General features: G+C 42.1%; 1 protein-coding gene across 1 annotated transcript in view; it reads right to left on the bottom strand.

Moving 5' to 3' along the window:
• Positions 1-17,512, bottom strand: part of RBM33 (RNA binding motif protein 33) — an 83,998-nt gene that overhangs the window by 11,924 nt on the left and 54,562 nt on the right. The window contains 2 exon segments of the mRNA XM_088521093.1: positions 10,623-11,127; positions 11,129-11,271. Of these exon segments, the coding sequence (XP_088377219.1) occupies positions 10,623-11,127; positions 11,129-11,271 (648 nt within the window).

Genomic DNA, 17,512 nt, shown 5'->3' with positions numbered 1-17,512 from the left:
GTCAGGCCCAAATACATAAACACAACCTTGTGTTTGACACTGCTAACACGAGTGTTCACGTGCTCAGCTCCAGCATGTTGAGTCTGCTCAACGTCACACGGAGTAGCTGCCTGTGGGAAGCAACTCGAAGACCATTTGCAACCTTATCTGAAGCAAAAAGATTGGGGCTAATGTTTTGAAAGTGTGAAACACCTGAAAAGTTCTAGTGATTTTTGTGGAGCACCCAAGTTTAGGAAGAACAGAAGGGAAATGTCAGAGTCAGCACTGTGGGTGACCTCCCAGGGAAAGAGCAGCGTGAGAATCTGCTTGCACCAGCACATACCCTTCTGAGCAACATCAGCTCAGAGAAGTGACCCTCTGTGATGCCAAAGACCGTCCTGAAACCCTCCCTTACAGTCAGGACACGGCCTGAATAAAAGCTGGACCAACCACTGCCCTCTTGACTTTCAAAGCCAGAAAACGGGTCGGATCCCATCTCCCAGGGCAGCTATTCTGAGACGCAGGCATTTCCCACAGGGAGCACTGTGCAGACCATGATGTCCCCCTATGAAACCCACACAGCAACCGACCCGCTCCCAGGTTTGCAGGGTCTCCAGGCAGGCGGATTCCTCCAGGCCCGCGGCGGCAGCACCAGCTCCGGCCGCAGCAACGCGGCCACGGAGGCCCCGGCAGCAACGAGCAGCTAAAACCCCTCTCTTGGGGTGCTTTGCCATGTAAAAATAGCATGTATTTTCATTCAGTTATCTGCATCCTTCTGCTTTCCAAGGTTATATGGATTTTATTTATATTTTTAAAGAAGACACGCACACAACCCAAGAGGAGGAGCAAGAAATGACAAGGCTGGATGGACCAATCCAAAACTCTGCTTGAAACTCAAAAAATCTCCCCTTACTTGCAAAGTTGTATTTATTGGAAAGTTCATATTTACGTTGCCTGCTTCTAAGCCAAGCACCTTTCAAGCACCTTTAGAACTTAAAATCTGTTAATATTGCCTATTACTATCATCATTGAACATGTTCAGATACTACTGATGCTGCCTGCACTGTAAACTGCAATGAGGAGCATCCGTGGTCTCAGCAGCCCAGTGCTGAGCAGAGCCCCCAGGTGCCAGGGGGCTTCTTTCACATAGTTTCCTTCTCTTTCCTTGAAGATTTGCAAGTCAAAACTCCTTCTGCAGCTGTAACAGATGTCACTAACCAGTGGGTTTCACATTAACTGGCAGGTTTCCTGTGGATAAGGAGACAAACTACTGGGCTGCACAAGGAAGAGGTTTATGGTCTAGGAGTAACATTATCTTGACTGGGAGTAACATTATCTTGACTCACTATTGCAGGTGGCTCCATAGACTATTTTGCACATAAATCTTTGAGACTAGTAGCAATTGGGAAATTGCAAAGCTTTTCTAGCAGGCTCTTCAGCTGTTGCTCTCCCTGCCTTCCCAAATCCAAGCGTATGTACACAAACAAACCCTGAGCAGGAGAAAACCCTCCATTAAAACCTCCTGTTTCTAGTATTACTTCCCATATCAGCATCAACATACGTCTCACTGGGATAAGGCCTTATGCCTTTGTCAGATAATTTCTTTTATTCAGCCTCGCTGGAGCGGGAAGATTACGAAACCAAAATGAACAACCACCACCCTGGAAGGGTTTGAGTGCAAGAATGGGGAGTTAAAATCTAATCTGTGTTAACTGCCTGCCGTGAAAAAAATAACCATAAACATTCGCAACATCTCTTTCCCAACCCAAAAGATGGTCCCAGCACAGAGGAGGAGCATCTCGGAGCAAAGCCCTCAGGTACAAGACGCCCTGAACATGTTAATTACTGGCACTTCGGCAGCAAGGGGCCAGGTTAGCCCAAGCTCCACCACCAAGCCCAATTACTGCAGAACCAAAGTCCTCTCACTCGCCCAGGGAGCACAAAGAAGCTCTCAGAGGCCAAGGCACAAACGGGCACTGAGTTTGCAGCATCCACAGGGCACATTCCCGGCCAGTGTTGTCCCTTGGGGCGGGAACTGCCAGCCCAGCATTCCTGCAGAATGCTCTGGGATGCCCATCATCTCCAAGAAAGTAGAGCAGCTCCAGGCTTCTTCTAAATTAATTCACTCCAGAAACGTGGAAATCTACCCAAAGCAGCAACGTCCTTAGCATAAAAATAAGGAGAAGGAGCAAGGCTTGATGTCACCCTGCAGGGTAACAGCGCCCTGGGCACCTCCTGCTCTGTGCGAGGATCCGCGGCAGCGGCGTGGGCAGAGGTGACTCTGTGGAGCCTCTTCCCCAAAGAGAGGCAAAGGGCACTGAGAGGGGGGACAATCACTTACACATGACTGTAAAGAAAACATATCTACCTGCTGACTCCTCGTGTTTACTCATGGGATAAACAACAAGGAGGCGACCGGAAAAATATATAAAACACTTGAGTAGAGCGACAGATAAGCAGGCAAGTGTAGGAAAGCTGTATTGTAAAAACCTCCCCCAAATGAGGTCGAAATCAGAGGCTACATTGCTTAGACACTGCTACTTGTCTCAGTCCTTGCTCACTTTCAACCATTTTTTCTTTTTCCTAATGATTTAATTTCTGCAAATCAAATCTTAACTATCTTACATTGCGCATCTCCCAATTTAAATAGGGAGACATTTAAGTCTTCTCTTGTCAACATGTATTTTTATGATTTTTCTGCAGCATTTGGAGATGTACAGGAAACCCTGAAGTTTTCAGAAGTGTGTTTATTCTACTGAAAGCAGGTAGAAGCCATCAGAGTCCACGTTAGTCCTACATCGAGACCTGAATTAGACTGATTAAAATTTTGATTTTATGGTGCAAATTCCCTTGGTTTGCTCCAGAAAAGAGTGAACTTCTTTCTTTATCTGCAAACCAGACTTATTGTCTGCTGCTCAATTCCATATCACAAATCAGTCTGACCTTCCAGCTTTGAAATTCCAAGTGCCATAGCAGGTTTGCCTTCCTAAACGACCACAGAGCAAGTAAGAGTCCCCTTGGATGAGCCTTAAAATTACTTGGTTACTTCAGGAGTAACAAAAATGCAAATGACAGGAGCTCTGTTTGCACCCAAAAGCACAAAAATCTGTCTTTAAATGCCAAAAAAAATGCAAGATCACTAGCACTGCCAGTGATCACTACCATCAGTTCATTTCAAATACTGCGCAGAATTAAAAACCAAACCTCTAAAGACAGACAAAAGGATTTGAGCTATATGGGGAACATTTTGCAAACTTTTGCTATGCACAGCTTGATCTGAAATTGCAGACTAACAAAAAAATGCAATTCAAAGGAAATACTTCAGAATAGATTCCCTGATAACAGGCAAGGTTGTATTTCAATACTGACTATATATTTTTCTTGAGAAACATAAAGATCATTCTGACAAACACAAAATTACGATTTTTTTATCACAATTTTATGGAGGATTGCCTGATTTTAGTAAGCTACAGCCCTGTACTCTATCATAATCATTATGACAGTTTTACAATGAAGATGAAGTTTATTTGTCACCAACATTAGCAGGACAAATTTATTTATAACAAATGCTTTAAAATGTACTGATAAAAACACCTATTGATACTGTCAGAGCTTCTTGCAATTTGACAGATCAAATCTTATTTTCATTCTTAAACCCCATGAAGGAATGGTATCACCAACCTGCATTCTGTAGTCAGCAAATTGATTAATCCCCCTCTATAGAAATCTCAACTCTTGATTACACCTATCAGACGTTAAGCAGCATTATTCTAGAGTGACAACACTTGACAAATTCCCAAACCATTTTTCTCAGCCTTTGTGGCCCTGCTAGCTTGTATTAACCCTGATGAAAAATTAATTTTCCTTATCTTCCGCTAAACCCCAAAATCCAAATCCGCCAAACTGGCGACTCTTTCTGTAAAGGTATTATGAAAACCTCTAAAAGATTAATTGCATGTCTTCAGGTGACATTAAATTAATTTCTGCACTCGTGACAGACATTTGATACTCGGCCCTGAGCGCGCAGATAACATTGTCAGGACACGGGGAGGGACAGGGGCGCAGGGGCCCGGGGCGGCCTCGCAGGAATTCGCCTGCGATAAGGCCACATTTCACTGTCACGGCCACTGTGAGGGATCTCGCGGCCCGCAGACCTCGCTGCGCAGGTTTCTATCAGCCACCACAATGCTCTGTCTATCTGTGCAATCTCTGTACGGCCGATTCAAAAAAAAATATATCACCCAACAGTAAGAGGATGTGCGTGCCGGATAAAGCACCTAAAGGGAAAAAATATCTGGTTGATTTGGCTAAAAAATAACAAGGGGAAAGAAATGCTTTAGTGGGTCCACCTTATTTTCATCTGTGTTTAGATGTGTTGTAATTCAAACACTCTACTGAAAGATGAAGGGTTAAATCTTGCGGGAAAATCGCAATCCCAAGCTTCCTGTAATTGATTTCCTTTAAGAAACGAGAAGTATTTCACATCTGCTACCAGTTACAGTCAATATTTGGGTCAGAATTGAGTATCTCCAAAGTATCACAGTAGTTAAGAGGAGACAAAAAAAAGCAAAACCCAAACACCCATTAGGCTACTAAACTCATATTCACTTCAAGGGCAAAAGCTAATTATTGTATCCTCTCCTTGGCTATACGGATTTTAGTATGTAATTTTTTCTAGTGGTGCTGCAATTGATTGCAATAAAATGAGACAGCATCGATGTAGCCCATTGTGATCCTCATGGAGTAGATCCTCATGGAGGGAAGAAATAAAAACGGGGAAGGTGCTGCAGAAACCATGTCGAGCAAGAAATCCTTCCCTCGAACAGATGAGTCCTTTCTCACCATGATTACCAAAAAAATGTATGAAAGGCAGAGCCCCAAAACTTCTTCATCCCTCTTCAGCTGGTGCTCCCAGTGTTCTACCCCTGCACTACAGCTGACTTAGAGCCTCCAACAGTCTCACGAGTACAGGCAGAAACATGGTGCAGACCTGGAACAGCCACTGCCGCAGTTCCCATTCACACACACAAACAGCTCCTCCCATGATAACAACCAGTGAGTGAGGTCTTATTCTTCCCAGCCTAAAACTTTTTGTGTTGCATGTACATATGCACACACAAATATAAATACCTGTGTGTACGTGTGTGTATATGTATTTCTCCTAAGAGATACTTCACTTCCCATAGCAGAAAAAGACCCTGTTAAGCTGCAGAAGGGTATTCAGTGAGCCACGATTTGAGGTCTATCTTTTCTGCTGTGCCTAATGATGTGTGAGAATTCCGAACAGCAGAAGAAAACACAAAACATCTTAATAAAAAACCTAATTCTGCTGGACTCCATGTACTAATGGGCCTCTTACCTTTAACTATTTCCTCATACACTTGAGAGAACTGAGACATGGCAAAGGACTGGCCAAAGCCCTTAAAGAGCTGGGTTACATTAAACACCTGGGCTACACTGAAGCTTCAGCAGGAGCAAGAGAAATACAGTTGATTAAACTGAACCATGACTATGTGCTTTCCCAGTTTAAACAACTAAAAACTTGGAACATCCTTCATCCTTATGGAAACAAAAATTCCATGTAAACCCTACAGCAAAATCTAAGTTCTGGACTGGGCATGAACTTTGCTCTCAGAAATACCTCGATTCTTGCACAATCTTTTCCACAAAGGACATCGCCCTAATACAGATGTCAAAAATATGACTTGGAGCAAAGTTCAGTTGTCAGTATCCAGCACAGCTCTCGTACAGAGAATCCCAGTGAATTACGAACACGCAGACAACGGATGCAGAGAAATTGCCACGAGAAAAGATTCCTGTTTGAAAACATCACTGATCCCAAACTGTCCAAAGCTCCCGGGAGCACCTTCCAGCTGGGTACCAGGCACCTTGGAGAAAACCTGCACAGGCTACCAGAAAACCACGTGTCATTCTCAAGACTTCTGATTTCAGCTGACTGTCATTATGCCAGATGAAAAACAACTCAAAACCTGCAAGTTCTGTCATTGTATCCGAAAATACTAAGTAAAAACCCACCTGTTTCTCATTTTCTTCCATTCAGAAACATAAGTTAGGCAGCACTGAGGCAGGCTCAAAGTCTATGCAGTCTCTGACATACAAGACTAAGTTACTACTTCACAATAATCTTCTTTCTATATTTTTAGATGAACACTGCTGCTATGTGGTAATATAGTGGTATCAGCCATGCCCGCCTAAAAAATAAGGAAATTTCACCTACTTTAAATTAGGATGGAAACCAGAATCAAAACCTTGTACTTTAAATTGTGCTCAACAGGAAAACTGGTTATGCATTCGCTGACTGCTGGTTACAGACATGACAGACTGAGATCAGGACAACTGGAGCCTCCCTATCTTCTGTATCACTCTAGTTTTTCCAGTTCATATTCCCTTAAAACTAACGGCCCAGCTGAATACTTCTGCTCTGTTGTCCAACACTTCTTGTGCACTTCTTGCTAACACTGCTAGCAACAAGACACAGCCTGCGCCACCTCCACCTCCCGCCACTTAGTGCCGAACTGCTCTGAACTCACAACCATCTCCCTGTTGGAGGCCTGTTCTAAATAGTTCAGCTAAAAATGCCACTCAAAGGCATTTGTAACTCTTGGAAATATTAAATTTAGATCAGAAATCTGCATTTTTCCCTAATTCAGTAATTAAATTCAGCTAATTCTCACTTTGTTATACACTTTTTTAATGCTGTTGCAGTTGCCTTTAGCCATTTCCCATCAAGAAACTGGGTTACCAGCTAGCGCTTAACACCAAAATCACATCACCACACATTCTGCACTACAGCTTAGCAGGGAAGAGAAACTCCTTTGAGATGCAGCAGGAGTGATAAGCAATACCAAACGCCTGCTTTCAGGGTATGCAGGAGGAGGCAATACACAATTTAACAGTCTCTTGAGGAAAAGGAGAAACCTGTTCTCCAGTCTGTAATGGGAAATACTTTATTTCACTTGTTTCTAAGTTATCCACATGAAAGCTAAATTCAATTTAGGTAGCTATGTCTCCTCCCTTTAGAGGATTTTATTGCAAGCCATAAAAACCTTATCAACGTCTGGTCCTGTTCTCACCTTAAGTACTTCTACTTGTTCAGCATGCCCTTATGCTACTCTTGCACTGAATGTGTCCCAGATAGCACTACCTGCCTCTGCCAAAGATGTACTTTAAATAACAAAATATTGTCTTGCTACAGGAACTATCCGCATTGGAGGTTCAAGAAAAAAGGGTTTGTTACTTTTTCCTTAGATATTTGGGGCATAGCATGTCTTTTTCCTAACAGGAATATCACAGGTCTCCCTGAGGATTTTATATATGTATTTTTTTTTCTGAGGAGGATGGAAGGAAATCCACATCCATTTGCAAAGTATTTCTAGAGTGAAATCTCACAGATGATGTCAGGCAGAGTCCTTTTTCCTGTAGCATTCAAACTAATACTGCTCCTAAGGTCTTGCCCCTTTTGATACTCTGTAAATGACAAACGTGATACGGGGGCATTATGATATAATGGCTTCTGATGTCTTTCAATCTGCTTCTCATAAAACACGGACATTTTCTGTACCTGTCACTCCTTTCAGTGGTGGCACACGAAGCAGCTGCGAGGCCATCCTGCTGCTGCTGGGAGCGTCGCCTCTGCTCTGCTCCTAGGGGCTGGCAGCAGTTTGGAGGCGGGAGAGGAGCTCCCTCGAGAACTCCTCATGCAAACACTAAAAATCTTCATGTTCGTAATTCTTGACTTATTGGGATGAAAGGCGCTATAAAGCTTTCAAGTCAAATATTTTTAATTAAATTTGAACATACACATGTGAGTGACACCAAGTACAAATATCAAATGAGGCTGGTGGAGAATGTTACATTGGCAAGCAAGAACCATCTACAGCAATATATTTTTTCCATATTTTGAACGCCATATTCACCCCTCTCACTTTGCAGTTACTCTGAATACAAATGTCTATCTTTCATTCCAATTCTTTCTTTTTCAATCCAAGGCCATATTTTTTCGCGTTGGTGACAGGTTGTCCAGGTAAAACAATTTGCCAATTCTTCCTTAAAGCTTTTTCAGGTGAAGCATCTTAAGTTTTCATAAGTTACGACCACTACTAAGAGGTTGCTTTTAATCCAGTGTGGTGCACTGTAATTAACTTGATGTATATCTGAAAAAGCTCACTGTGCAGCTCTCCTCAGACACTGAGCAGCATGTTCTTGGCGCAGCATTAGAAGCAGCATTTCCAGGCCCCTGGGACAGACATCTACCACTCTGAGCATGGCAGAGCAGTTTCTGGCTAGGGAGAAATCACCCAATAACACTATAAGACAGCTGAATGATACAGAGGATTTTAAGATATTATCGTTTCGCACATAACCTCCGATCAGATGAAAAACAAATACAGAACATTTCATATTTCCTCTTAAGATACTCAGAGCTGCATTCAGTACGAGCCTGTTCTTCCAGGACTAACACCACCTCCAATATACTGGCTTCAGAATTCACCTGCCCTCGGTACGGTAACTATTTGCCAACAGAGTGATAGCAGGAAGCCCAAACAGACCACGAACATTGAAGGGGTTAGAAACCATCACCCACCAAAAGAGGCTGGAGGATATGACTGCACACAGTTAACAAACCTTTCAAACGACAGAGCCTCAAGAGGGAACCAAGTCCTTTCCCACATCTTGTGAGGCACAACACAGTCACAGCATCTAATCGCTGCCAGAAACAATAGTTTCATCACTGAGAAAAACCTCTCAAATATACGAATATTTAGGCACTAGAGTGGATGACCAAAGGAAAGTTCATTAATGAGATCTAAGGAAAAGGTTGGGCATCTGTCAGGAATGATATACAATTAATTCTCCCTTCAAAGATAGAACTAATTATTTCTATAGTCTAATCATCCAAATTTTCTATCATTGTTATGATCAAGTTTACTAATGATTTATTAGAGTGTTTCTTCCCAACACCATTCTCATTGTGTCTTTTCTTCCCCAGATCTTAGGATTTACCAAGCCAGGCAAACCTCAGACTTTTCCATAATAAAATAAACATGAATCTTCAGAGATTATGGCCTATATACATTATAATATGTGATATTATCTACCATATATAGCATATATATATGTATACACACACACACACATATATATATTTTTAATGCTAGTTGGGCACTGATAATTATTTGCTATGAAGAACTCTAGTGGTCACTGGCACCATTTTGCTTTATTACATTAGAAAACAAGTCGTTCCCAAGTGCTTTATTCAATTCCTCATGAATAACAAACCAGCCAACACCTCTTGCCAGCCACTGTGATTCCTGCAATCACGTTTATAATTTTTTTTTCAATCCAGCAGAAATAATTTCTTTCAACTTCTTATACTTTTCTCTTATTCTGCACTTAAGTCACCGTGCCTGAGGAATCAGACACCTTCCAACTCAGGCTGTCAGCTCTATTTAGTCAACAAGATCCTTTATGTTAATATTGTGAAAGACCAAATGGTCATTATGCAGTTCACAATTGAAAGTTTATTTAAATTTTAAGAGCTGTAGAAAAAAATGCTTATAAGTAGTAGTTGACTTTGCCATTTCAATTTGCTCCCTGCTTGCTCAACTCGAGGGCCTTGCTCAACTCCTGCTAACAATCTCCTACATTCACTTTGTCACAACTTGGCAGCAGTTCTCCAAGTTTCCCTAATTCATACAAGAGTTGGGGAAGTGTCTTCCAAGACCCCAGGCCCCATGTACATCCCAGCATTTCATCACACCACGTCCTTCCTTTTGCCCTGCACAAGCCCTAGGACAGATTCCACACTAGCAACATCATCTTACCAGGCCCTCCCATCTCAGCTTCTTCAGAGCCCCAACAAATTAACTTGTCTCTTCACGATGACAGAAGAAATCCAGTATTTTCTAACTAAAAAAGCCAGGTCTTATACACGCACGCTGCCACCAGAACCAGCATTGAGAGGCCTCTACAACACCAGTGCTCAGGGGACCCTCTGCTGATAACAGACCCCTCATAGACAGATAAGGAAATCTCATTTAGATGCAGAAGGGAAATGGTAGCATTTTCAACACAGGCTAACAGAAAACATTCCCCAACAATATACTGCTTAAATTCATTTTGCAACACAATTTGTAGGAAAATAAAAACAATCTTCCCCTGAGCACAGCCTCAGAGCACACACCAACACCGGCACCTGCGCGCAAAGAGATGCTGTAACTTCCACCATCGGACAAGCAGAGCCCAGCTTTTTACCTGAACCTTAAGAACAGCCCCAGACAAGCCTCTCCCCCTAGACATTATCAGATGCATCAACCTGACGCAAAAAGATCTCAGCTGAGGAGTCTTTTAGACGCAAGGGACTTAGGTGAAGGGAGCACGACTTCAGAGGGCTCTGTGGTTTTAGCGGTAACGGCCTGGCAGTAAAGCATTAACAGCAAACCTTCATTTCTGAGTAACTGCTACTAACTTGCAGTTCCAAAAATACAGATTATTAGGCCTGCTAAACCTGCTAGTTCCCTTTTCAGCTCCAGCCTGTTTGTTATTTTGAGGTTACAGGGACTGACCCATAGCAGAGCACCCCACGCCAGCACGCACGCACGAGCAGAGCCTTGCAAACTTACCCCTCCTGACAACTTAATCACCCTGACCTTGCTGCCGACGTGGGGCCCGTCTCCGGCCGCGCTGTTTGCGCGCTGCATCACAGTCCTTTTCACGCCGGGTTTCAGCTCCTGGGGCCGGGCCGGGACCGGGGCCACTCTTGGGGTCTGCGCCGTGGGCAGCGCGGCGGCCGCGGGCTTGGGCTGCAGGACCTTGGGCGACGCCTGAGGTTGACTCGGAGGTATCGTCCTCGTCTGCCTCAGCTGCTTCACCGGCTTCATGTGGTGTCCTTGGTAGTGCATATTTGCGCCAACCTGGGGGAAATCGGGGGGCTTGGGTTGCTGGAAGCTGTGCGGAACTACCATATCCTGCTTTTTAACCAGCAGTCTGTTTTTGACGTTGGGCCTGGCCTGTAGGCCCGAGTGGGGAACGTAGGGGCTGCCGTTGGCAGGGAAGTCGCAGGCCTCCTCCTCCTGCTGCCCGTAGGGCGGCTGCGCCGGCGGCTGCTGCTGCTGCTGCTGCTGCTGCGAGGCGCTCGAGCAGCTCCCGCTTCCGGGCGCCCGCCTGCTGCTGCCGCCGCAGCTCCTTCTGCTTCAGGATCTCCTCCCTCAGACGCTTCTGCTCCTCGATCTTCAGGCGGTACAACCGCGTCTCCTCATCCTCGTCCGGGTACTACAGAAGGAGAACACAAATGCAGTTGTCAAACTCTCGGCCAATGCAGAGCCGACGCAAAATAACCCTAAGTTGGTGTTTCTGAAGCTGTCACATTGGCGCAACTCTAACGAGCTTCTGAAATTATCCCTGTCGCCGGGCAATGGCTGCTGGCGACACGGATCTGCTAGCGAGGTTTAGTTGCTATTCAGTAGAGACAAACAGCTCAAATATGGGACTCAGAAATACTTCATCCTCAATGGCAAAAAAAAAAAAAAAGTCATAATAGCAGTTAAGAAATCTTATCAGAATGCTAAAAAAAAAAAAAAAAAAGTCTTACAAATTGAAACTCATTTAGAAGCTACTAAAACCAATTAAACTATTAATATAATTCAAGATATCAAAATATGTTTCAAATGGAAAGTAACAATATGGAGGCAACCCACTGTCACATAGGTTTTATCTTGCTCTTTTCTGACAAAGTAACAAAAGGTAGGATGGTAAATGACCTGAAAGGCCCTGATTAGAACTATTGATTTTTCTCACAGAATTTTCAGCCTGATCTCAAACTCATTTGTCACACAATAATTGGTTATAATGAACAGCACAAGTCAATCTCTCTGACCTTGAACTCATGCACTCTCTCCAGAATCAAAATGTTGCCAAATGCAGTGGTGGAATATTAATGGTATACTGAGAATGCCTTTAATATTCCAGCCCTAGACCCTTCTGAAAGTATTATATATTATCAAATAACCTTTCTGCAGCTCATTCAACTTTGGCCAAACAGGCTCTTATGAAAAGCTGCGTGAAACAGATAGGGTCAAGGAAATGCAAATTCTCCCCATCCTGGAAAAGAAACCAAATTGCTCTAGTGGTACAATCAGATGCGTACATATACATAGACATGTGTGTGTGTGTGTATATTGAATTATAAAGTATAATTTTTCACAAATTTTATTTTCTGCAATAAAAGATTTCTCATCAGTCTGTACAGTTCTCCAGTTAAAATTTTGACAGATGAACATTCTCTCTTAAGTAAATATACTGATTGCCCCTCGTAGGAATAGGCTCTTAAGATAACTTTGCATTTTGGTAAATTATGGAATAAATGATGCTAAAACATTTCTGAAAAACTGATATAGCGATGAGCAGTTATTCACCTTGCAGTAACCAAGGCTCAAACTTCTGTCCTTTTTTGCAGGAGTTTGGCCCCAATGTACAAGGAAACCTTTTTTTTTTTTTTTTTTTTTTTTTTTAAATTCAAGCATCTTTTACTCCTAAAATCTTGCAGAATCCTTCCAAAGATAGGGTTAGAGCAGTAGTCCAGATCTGACCATACTGTTGGGTCACAGATATGTAACAGCTATAGGAGCAGCATTTGTGGAAGGCAAACACACAAGTCTTGACCATTTTTCTCCTCCTGGTCCCTATCCACAGGGATTACTCCCATGGTAACTAAGGAATAGCTAAATGTCTCATACTAGAAGTGTGTCTAAACAATTGCTGAAATACAACTTCAATAAAACTGATTTTTTTTTTTTTTGTAATATGGGATATACATATGAGGTCTGTCCTTTCCAGAGAATGCTTCGTACACCAAAAAGTTCTGGATTTTCTGTATAGTTTTCAGGCTAGGATTATGGTGATTAATGACTATGAGGATTAGAGTATGGGTCTTAGGTAAATGGTAACAGGAACACACTGTGCAAACTAAAAAGAGGGGCAGTGAAGGAAAGAGAACACTGAAGTATTTAACCTGAGGGTAAAAACTAGAGATTTTGGAGTATAGGAAGAATAAGACCCTTCAGAAATACACTAAAAAAGCACAGAGCTCAAATACAGCTAACTAGGTTAAGAAAACACAAGCAAATTCCAGATTGAAGAAGAATCCTGAGTATTATGTAGATTCTGATGCCATGAATAAAAGTTTCGGACACTTTCAAACCCAGCAAATATCTCACAATTACTGAAACAGTCCAAATAGAAAACCTGTTTCATTTAACTTAATAAATCAATGTATTCACTTGTTTTATCTAAGCGGGTTTGACAGATGTCAGTGAGTCAGTACCAAGTTTACCTAGAGACAGCGATGCAGTATCTTTTTCCTTAGAGTCAAATGAAAGGTGCCAACATTTGCAAGAATCTGCATAAGACCAGTTTGGCCAGCTGCCCTTTATCACCAGGGAACTGTCTGCTTATATCATTATCTAACCAGTTCTGAATGAGTGGCAAGGTACAAAACGCTCACTTGAAGGCCACGTAAATAGCAGTTCTTTGTGGTACTACTGGGTCTTCCGAGCAGCCCAGGAATGAACATCCTGAGGGGCTGTGACCAACACGTCCATGTAGTACCTCTTGGATCTAACTGTCTGCACTAATAGCACTAGCACCAAACACAGAAGACTGACAAACTGTACTACCAGTATATATCGAGTTAGTCAACTTGATCTCAAATCTCATTTTGAATTTTTTCTTTCAGCAACTCAACTCAATACTTCCGACGATTAATCTGGATACTATGAACTCAAGCCTTTCTTAAAGGGTCTGCTTTGAAATCAAGAGCAAAGAGCTCTGAGGTCCTGTGAACTAAGCTGCTAATCTTACAAGGTTGCCACAGATCAGCCCATTAACAGGATAACTAGAACTAAACCCTTCCTCTCCAAGGAAGTTGCTACTACTGCTAAGTCCTCAGTAAATACCCTTGCCACCAAAGGAAGATCAAAGAGGATAAAGAACTCTTTGCTCATTAACAAAATATTTGCATTCGGAGTCAGATTTGATAGGAGTTAGTTGTGCAACAACCCAACAGTAAAGATACAGAAGGGATGGCAAACTCCTCACTGAGATGAGCTCAGTGGTAATTAAAGGTCATCAGCTTCAGGAGCACTTCTCCTGTGTCATTAGGTGCTTCACCAGATAAGGACAAGGGAAATGCACAGTAGGCTGGATCAGGACTGGAGTGGTCTGCAATACCTACTGCTAATGGTTTTCACCCCATTACTTTAATAAGTCCAGGACAGATTCTCCATGTTGTACATGTCTCCTCTTTCTAGGGAAGGCTACAGCACACACGGGCAGAGATGCAATGTTCGAAGTTTCATCTGTATTTGAACAGCTCTTAAACAAAAGATATTTCATTATGGTTTGGAGGGAAGACCAAACTTCAGCTACAGGTTTTTCTTCCACCTTAAAGCTTTAACATACTTTATGGAAAGTGCCAAAAAAATTAAGTGCAAGAGGCTGCTTTTCTGAGTCCAGCTGAAGAGTAACAGCAAGAGCAGCAACAGCTCTAGAACATCCTCAATGTAGGAGGGCTTAGAATGGCACTGTTGAGCTCAAAAGCTCACAAGGGTTTCCCGAGGCTTGCAGGTTTTATTACTAGTCGCCAAAATTAAATGCAGAGCAACACAATTTGAATAGTGCAGGTATTCGGGCTTCCTATCAAGGAGCAAAAAAGGAACTGTGCAGTCAGACTGACCTGTGTCCCTAAGCAGGACGGGCATGAGGACAGAGGGGAGGCCTCCCATGGAAACTGCCACTTGAAACAGTTTGGTCTGTGGCATATACACATGGACCCATGTGTTTAGCACATTTGCAGTTCGCTTGTTTTTCAGTTGTAATTTTAGAAATAGGAGGGGTTAGAATCTTTTGTCCCCAAATTCCTGACAAGTCTTTATAAAAAATATGAATCTAAATTATAGCATTTCACTGCTTGCATTCGAAACCACAAATTATCCCAAATAAAAACATCTAAATACATGCTACACACTTCATATAACATAACAGCTCCTGCAGCCCTAAGAGGGCATGGGTTATCCTACTAAACGTAGGGGATGTACATCTTGGACAAACAGAAAACAAAGAGTTAAGAAAAGGGTTACTTTGAGAAGCACTCTGCCCTCCTGCCATCTTCTAACTGCAAAAAGACTGTAGTAAGATGGACTCTCTAAACACAAGACAGTACGCATCATCATTAAAATCTGAAAAATAAATCTATTCCAACCACAGAACCCCCAGATTTAGGTACCTTTTTCAGGCAGTTGATTTCTAGAAATATAAAAACATTCAGATAACATTTGCGCAATAACCTAACCTAGCACTTATTTTATGTACTGCAAGCACCACAAAATAAACCCCACCAAGGTTAAACTCAACAACACAACTTCAACATTCACTGCACTTGGGAGAATGAAATACAAGGGTAAATATTTTGCTGGCCTGCACTGCAATATGTGGCAACACTAGTATACCTGGGACGTGAACCAAATCTCCATTAATTTCCCTCCTTTTCCAAGTTCCAGTATCTCATTTTTTTCTGAAGAACTTCACATCACCTTTCTATGCCCCCTATTTTTTATTAACACAAAAGTGCTTAATATTGGCTTAATTCTTCTCATCCTAAACTAGCCTCAATATGTGCAGAATTAGGCTAACAGCCACCTCCCATCTTTCCCACATTTCCCAAAACGAAACAAGATATTGAAAAATAATTGGCTGTGTTTATAGAATAGCTGTTGAGAGGCAGCATTTTGCAGCCTCCAAGGAATCAAGTCTCTGGTATACTATTAAGGAAGCTCATTTATAGCTTTTATCTTCTAGTCACTGAGGCTGCAATCTTCTAAGATAGCAGAATTTTGAAAGTGAGAGAAAGCTTGTAATATGTAACTTTGATATTCTTTGCAGTTCCTGAAAGCCACAGTTCTCAAAAATACAGCCAAGGCTCTTCAGGAAGAAGGATGAAAAAAGACAAAAATTAAGTCGTAAGTTTTCCACTTGAAGACACTTGCAAAAGGACCTAAGTCAGTTATGTGCAATACAGATAGAAAAGGACAATAAAATTTAAACTGTTTCTCATCTTTTTAGAGAAAAAAAAAAGGCAATATGAACTTAGCTAAAAAAAATCCATGCGAAATAGATATCAAAACTTGCTTCCAAAGATAGCCTTGCCATAGAAATAAAAAGGAAGCTTAATTTTGTAAAACTAAGACATCACATGAATGTCATTATTTAAGGTTGGTTAGGATACGATTAGGTTTCGTAATTCTAATTTCTAAAATCAGAAGGTTAGATCAGGTTAAGATATGTTTATAACTTAAAACGGACAGCATAAAATGCTTGGTTTTGTATTTTTTTCAAAATTGATTTGATTAAGAACAAAAAAAAAATAGTTCGCTTGTCTAAACACTGGCAGAGATATTTCAGGACTAATTCCTTACATCTCATATGCCTAAGATATGAAAGAACTAGAAAATGTTTTAGACAGTGAGGCCCCAGTGAGGCCTGAAAGACAGAGACTTCTATGAGGTACGGCATTTTCTATGACTTTACACTATTCTGAGAGACTAAACTGAGGAGAAAGGGGTTACTTAAGTCATTTTTGGAAAGAAAAAAAAATAAAGCTGAAATAAGGGTTTTTTTCTTTCCTGTGCACAGTGGAAGTGCATGCACAGGAGGTCAAACACTGCTAGCTATGGATTTTTTTTTGTGCCTCATTTATGGAAATTAGGGATGGTCAAAGCGAATTCATGAACAGGATGTGAAGCTAATAACCAGCAGCTTAAAGGGAAGCAAGTCTTATCACAACTAAAGCTTCCAGCAGTTGTCAAAAGAAACCTGGTCCTTGAGGCAACATTCATGGTCAGCTGAACTATAAAGTCTTGGAGCTCTGCTCAGAATAACCTGACATGCAGAAGCTGTATGGGATTTGTCTGGTAACCATCGTGCTCCTTGTTCAGTATTAACAGCCCCACCAGTGCGATCCCGTCCCCCTGCGCTCACATTAAAAGCACCCATGGAGTCTTCTCTAGTGTCCCAGAGCACCTGCCCAGGAAGCAGCCACCTGTTGACCCAGGCACCTTTTTTTATTGTGCAGACTACTGGCAAACAAAATGACAACTTCTCTTCCAAAACGGAAAACTTAAGAGCATTTCCTACTTTCCTCAGATTAGGGGTAAGTCCAAAATGTTGTGCAAGAGAGGCATCTCCTTCTACAAGAGCAACAAGTTCCCTACACAGTGCAGAAGCAACTTCTTAGAGAAGTGCTGAAGACCCTGGAGATGACCGGACTGTGTGAAGGAAGCAGCATTAGGAAAACAGCTCTCTGAACATGATTTTTTTCAGAGGAAATGGGAGAGAAGAGGTTTTCTAATCTGGGAGGAAATGCTAAGCCAAAAAAAAAAAAAATCGGTCAGAAAGGCTATAAGGTAAAAATGGGCACAGAGGCTATTTCAGAGGCTGGTTGACGACCCTTCTTCAACCC

The sequence above is a fragment of the Tinamus guttatus genome, unplaced genomic scaffold (genome assembly GCF_059628265.1).
Source record: "Tinamus guttatus ecotype Peru unplaced genomic scaffold, ASM5962826v1 Tinamus_guttatus_pri_ptg000006l, whole genome shotgun sequence".
NCBI lineage: Eukaryota > Metazoa > Chordata > Aves > Tinamiformes > Tinamidae > Tinamus > Tinamus guttatus.
This window is presented reverse-complemented; position numbering and strand designations above follow the sequence as displayed.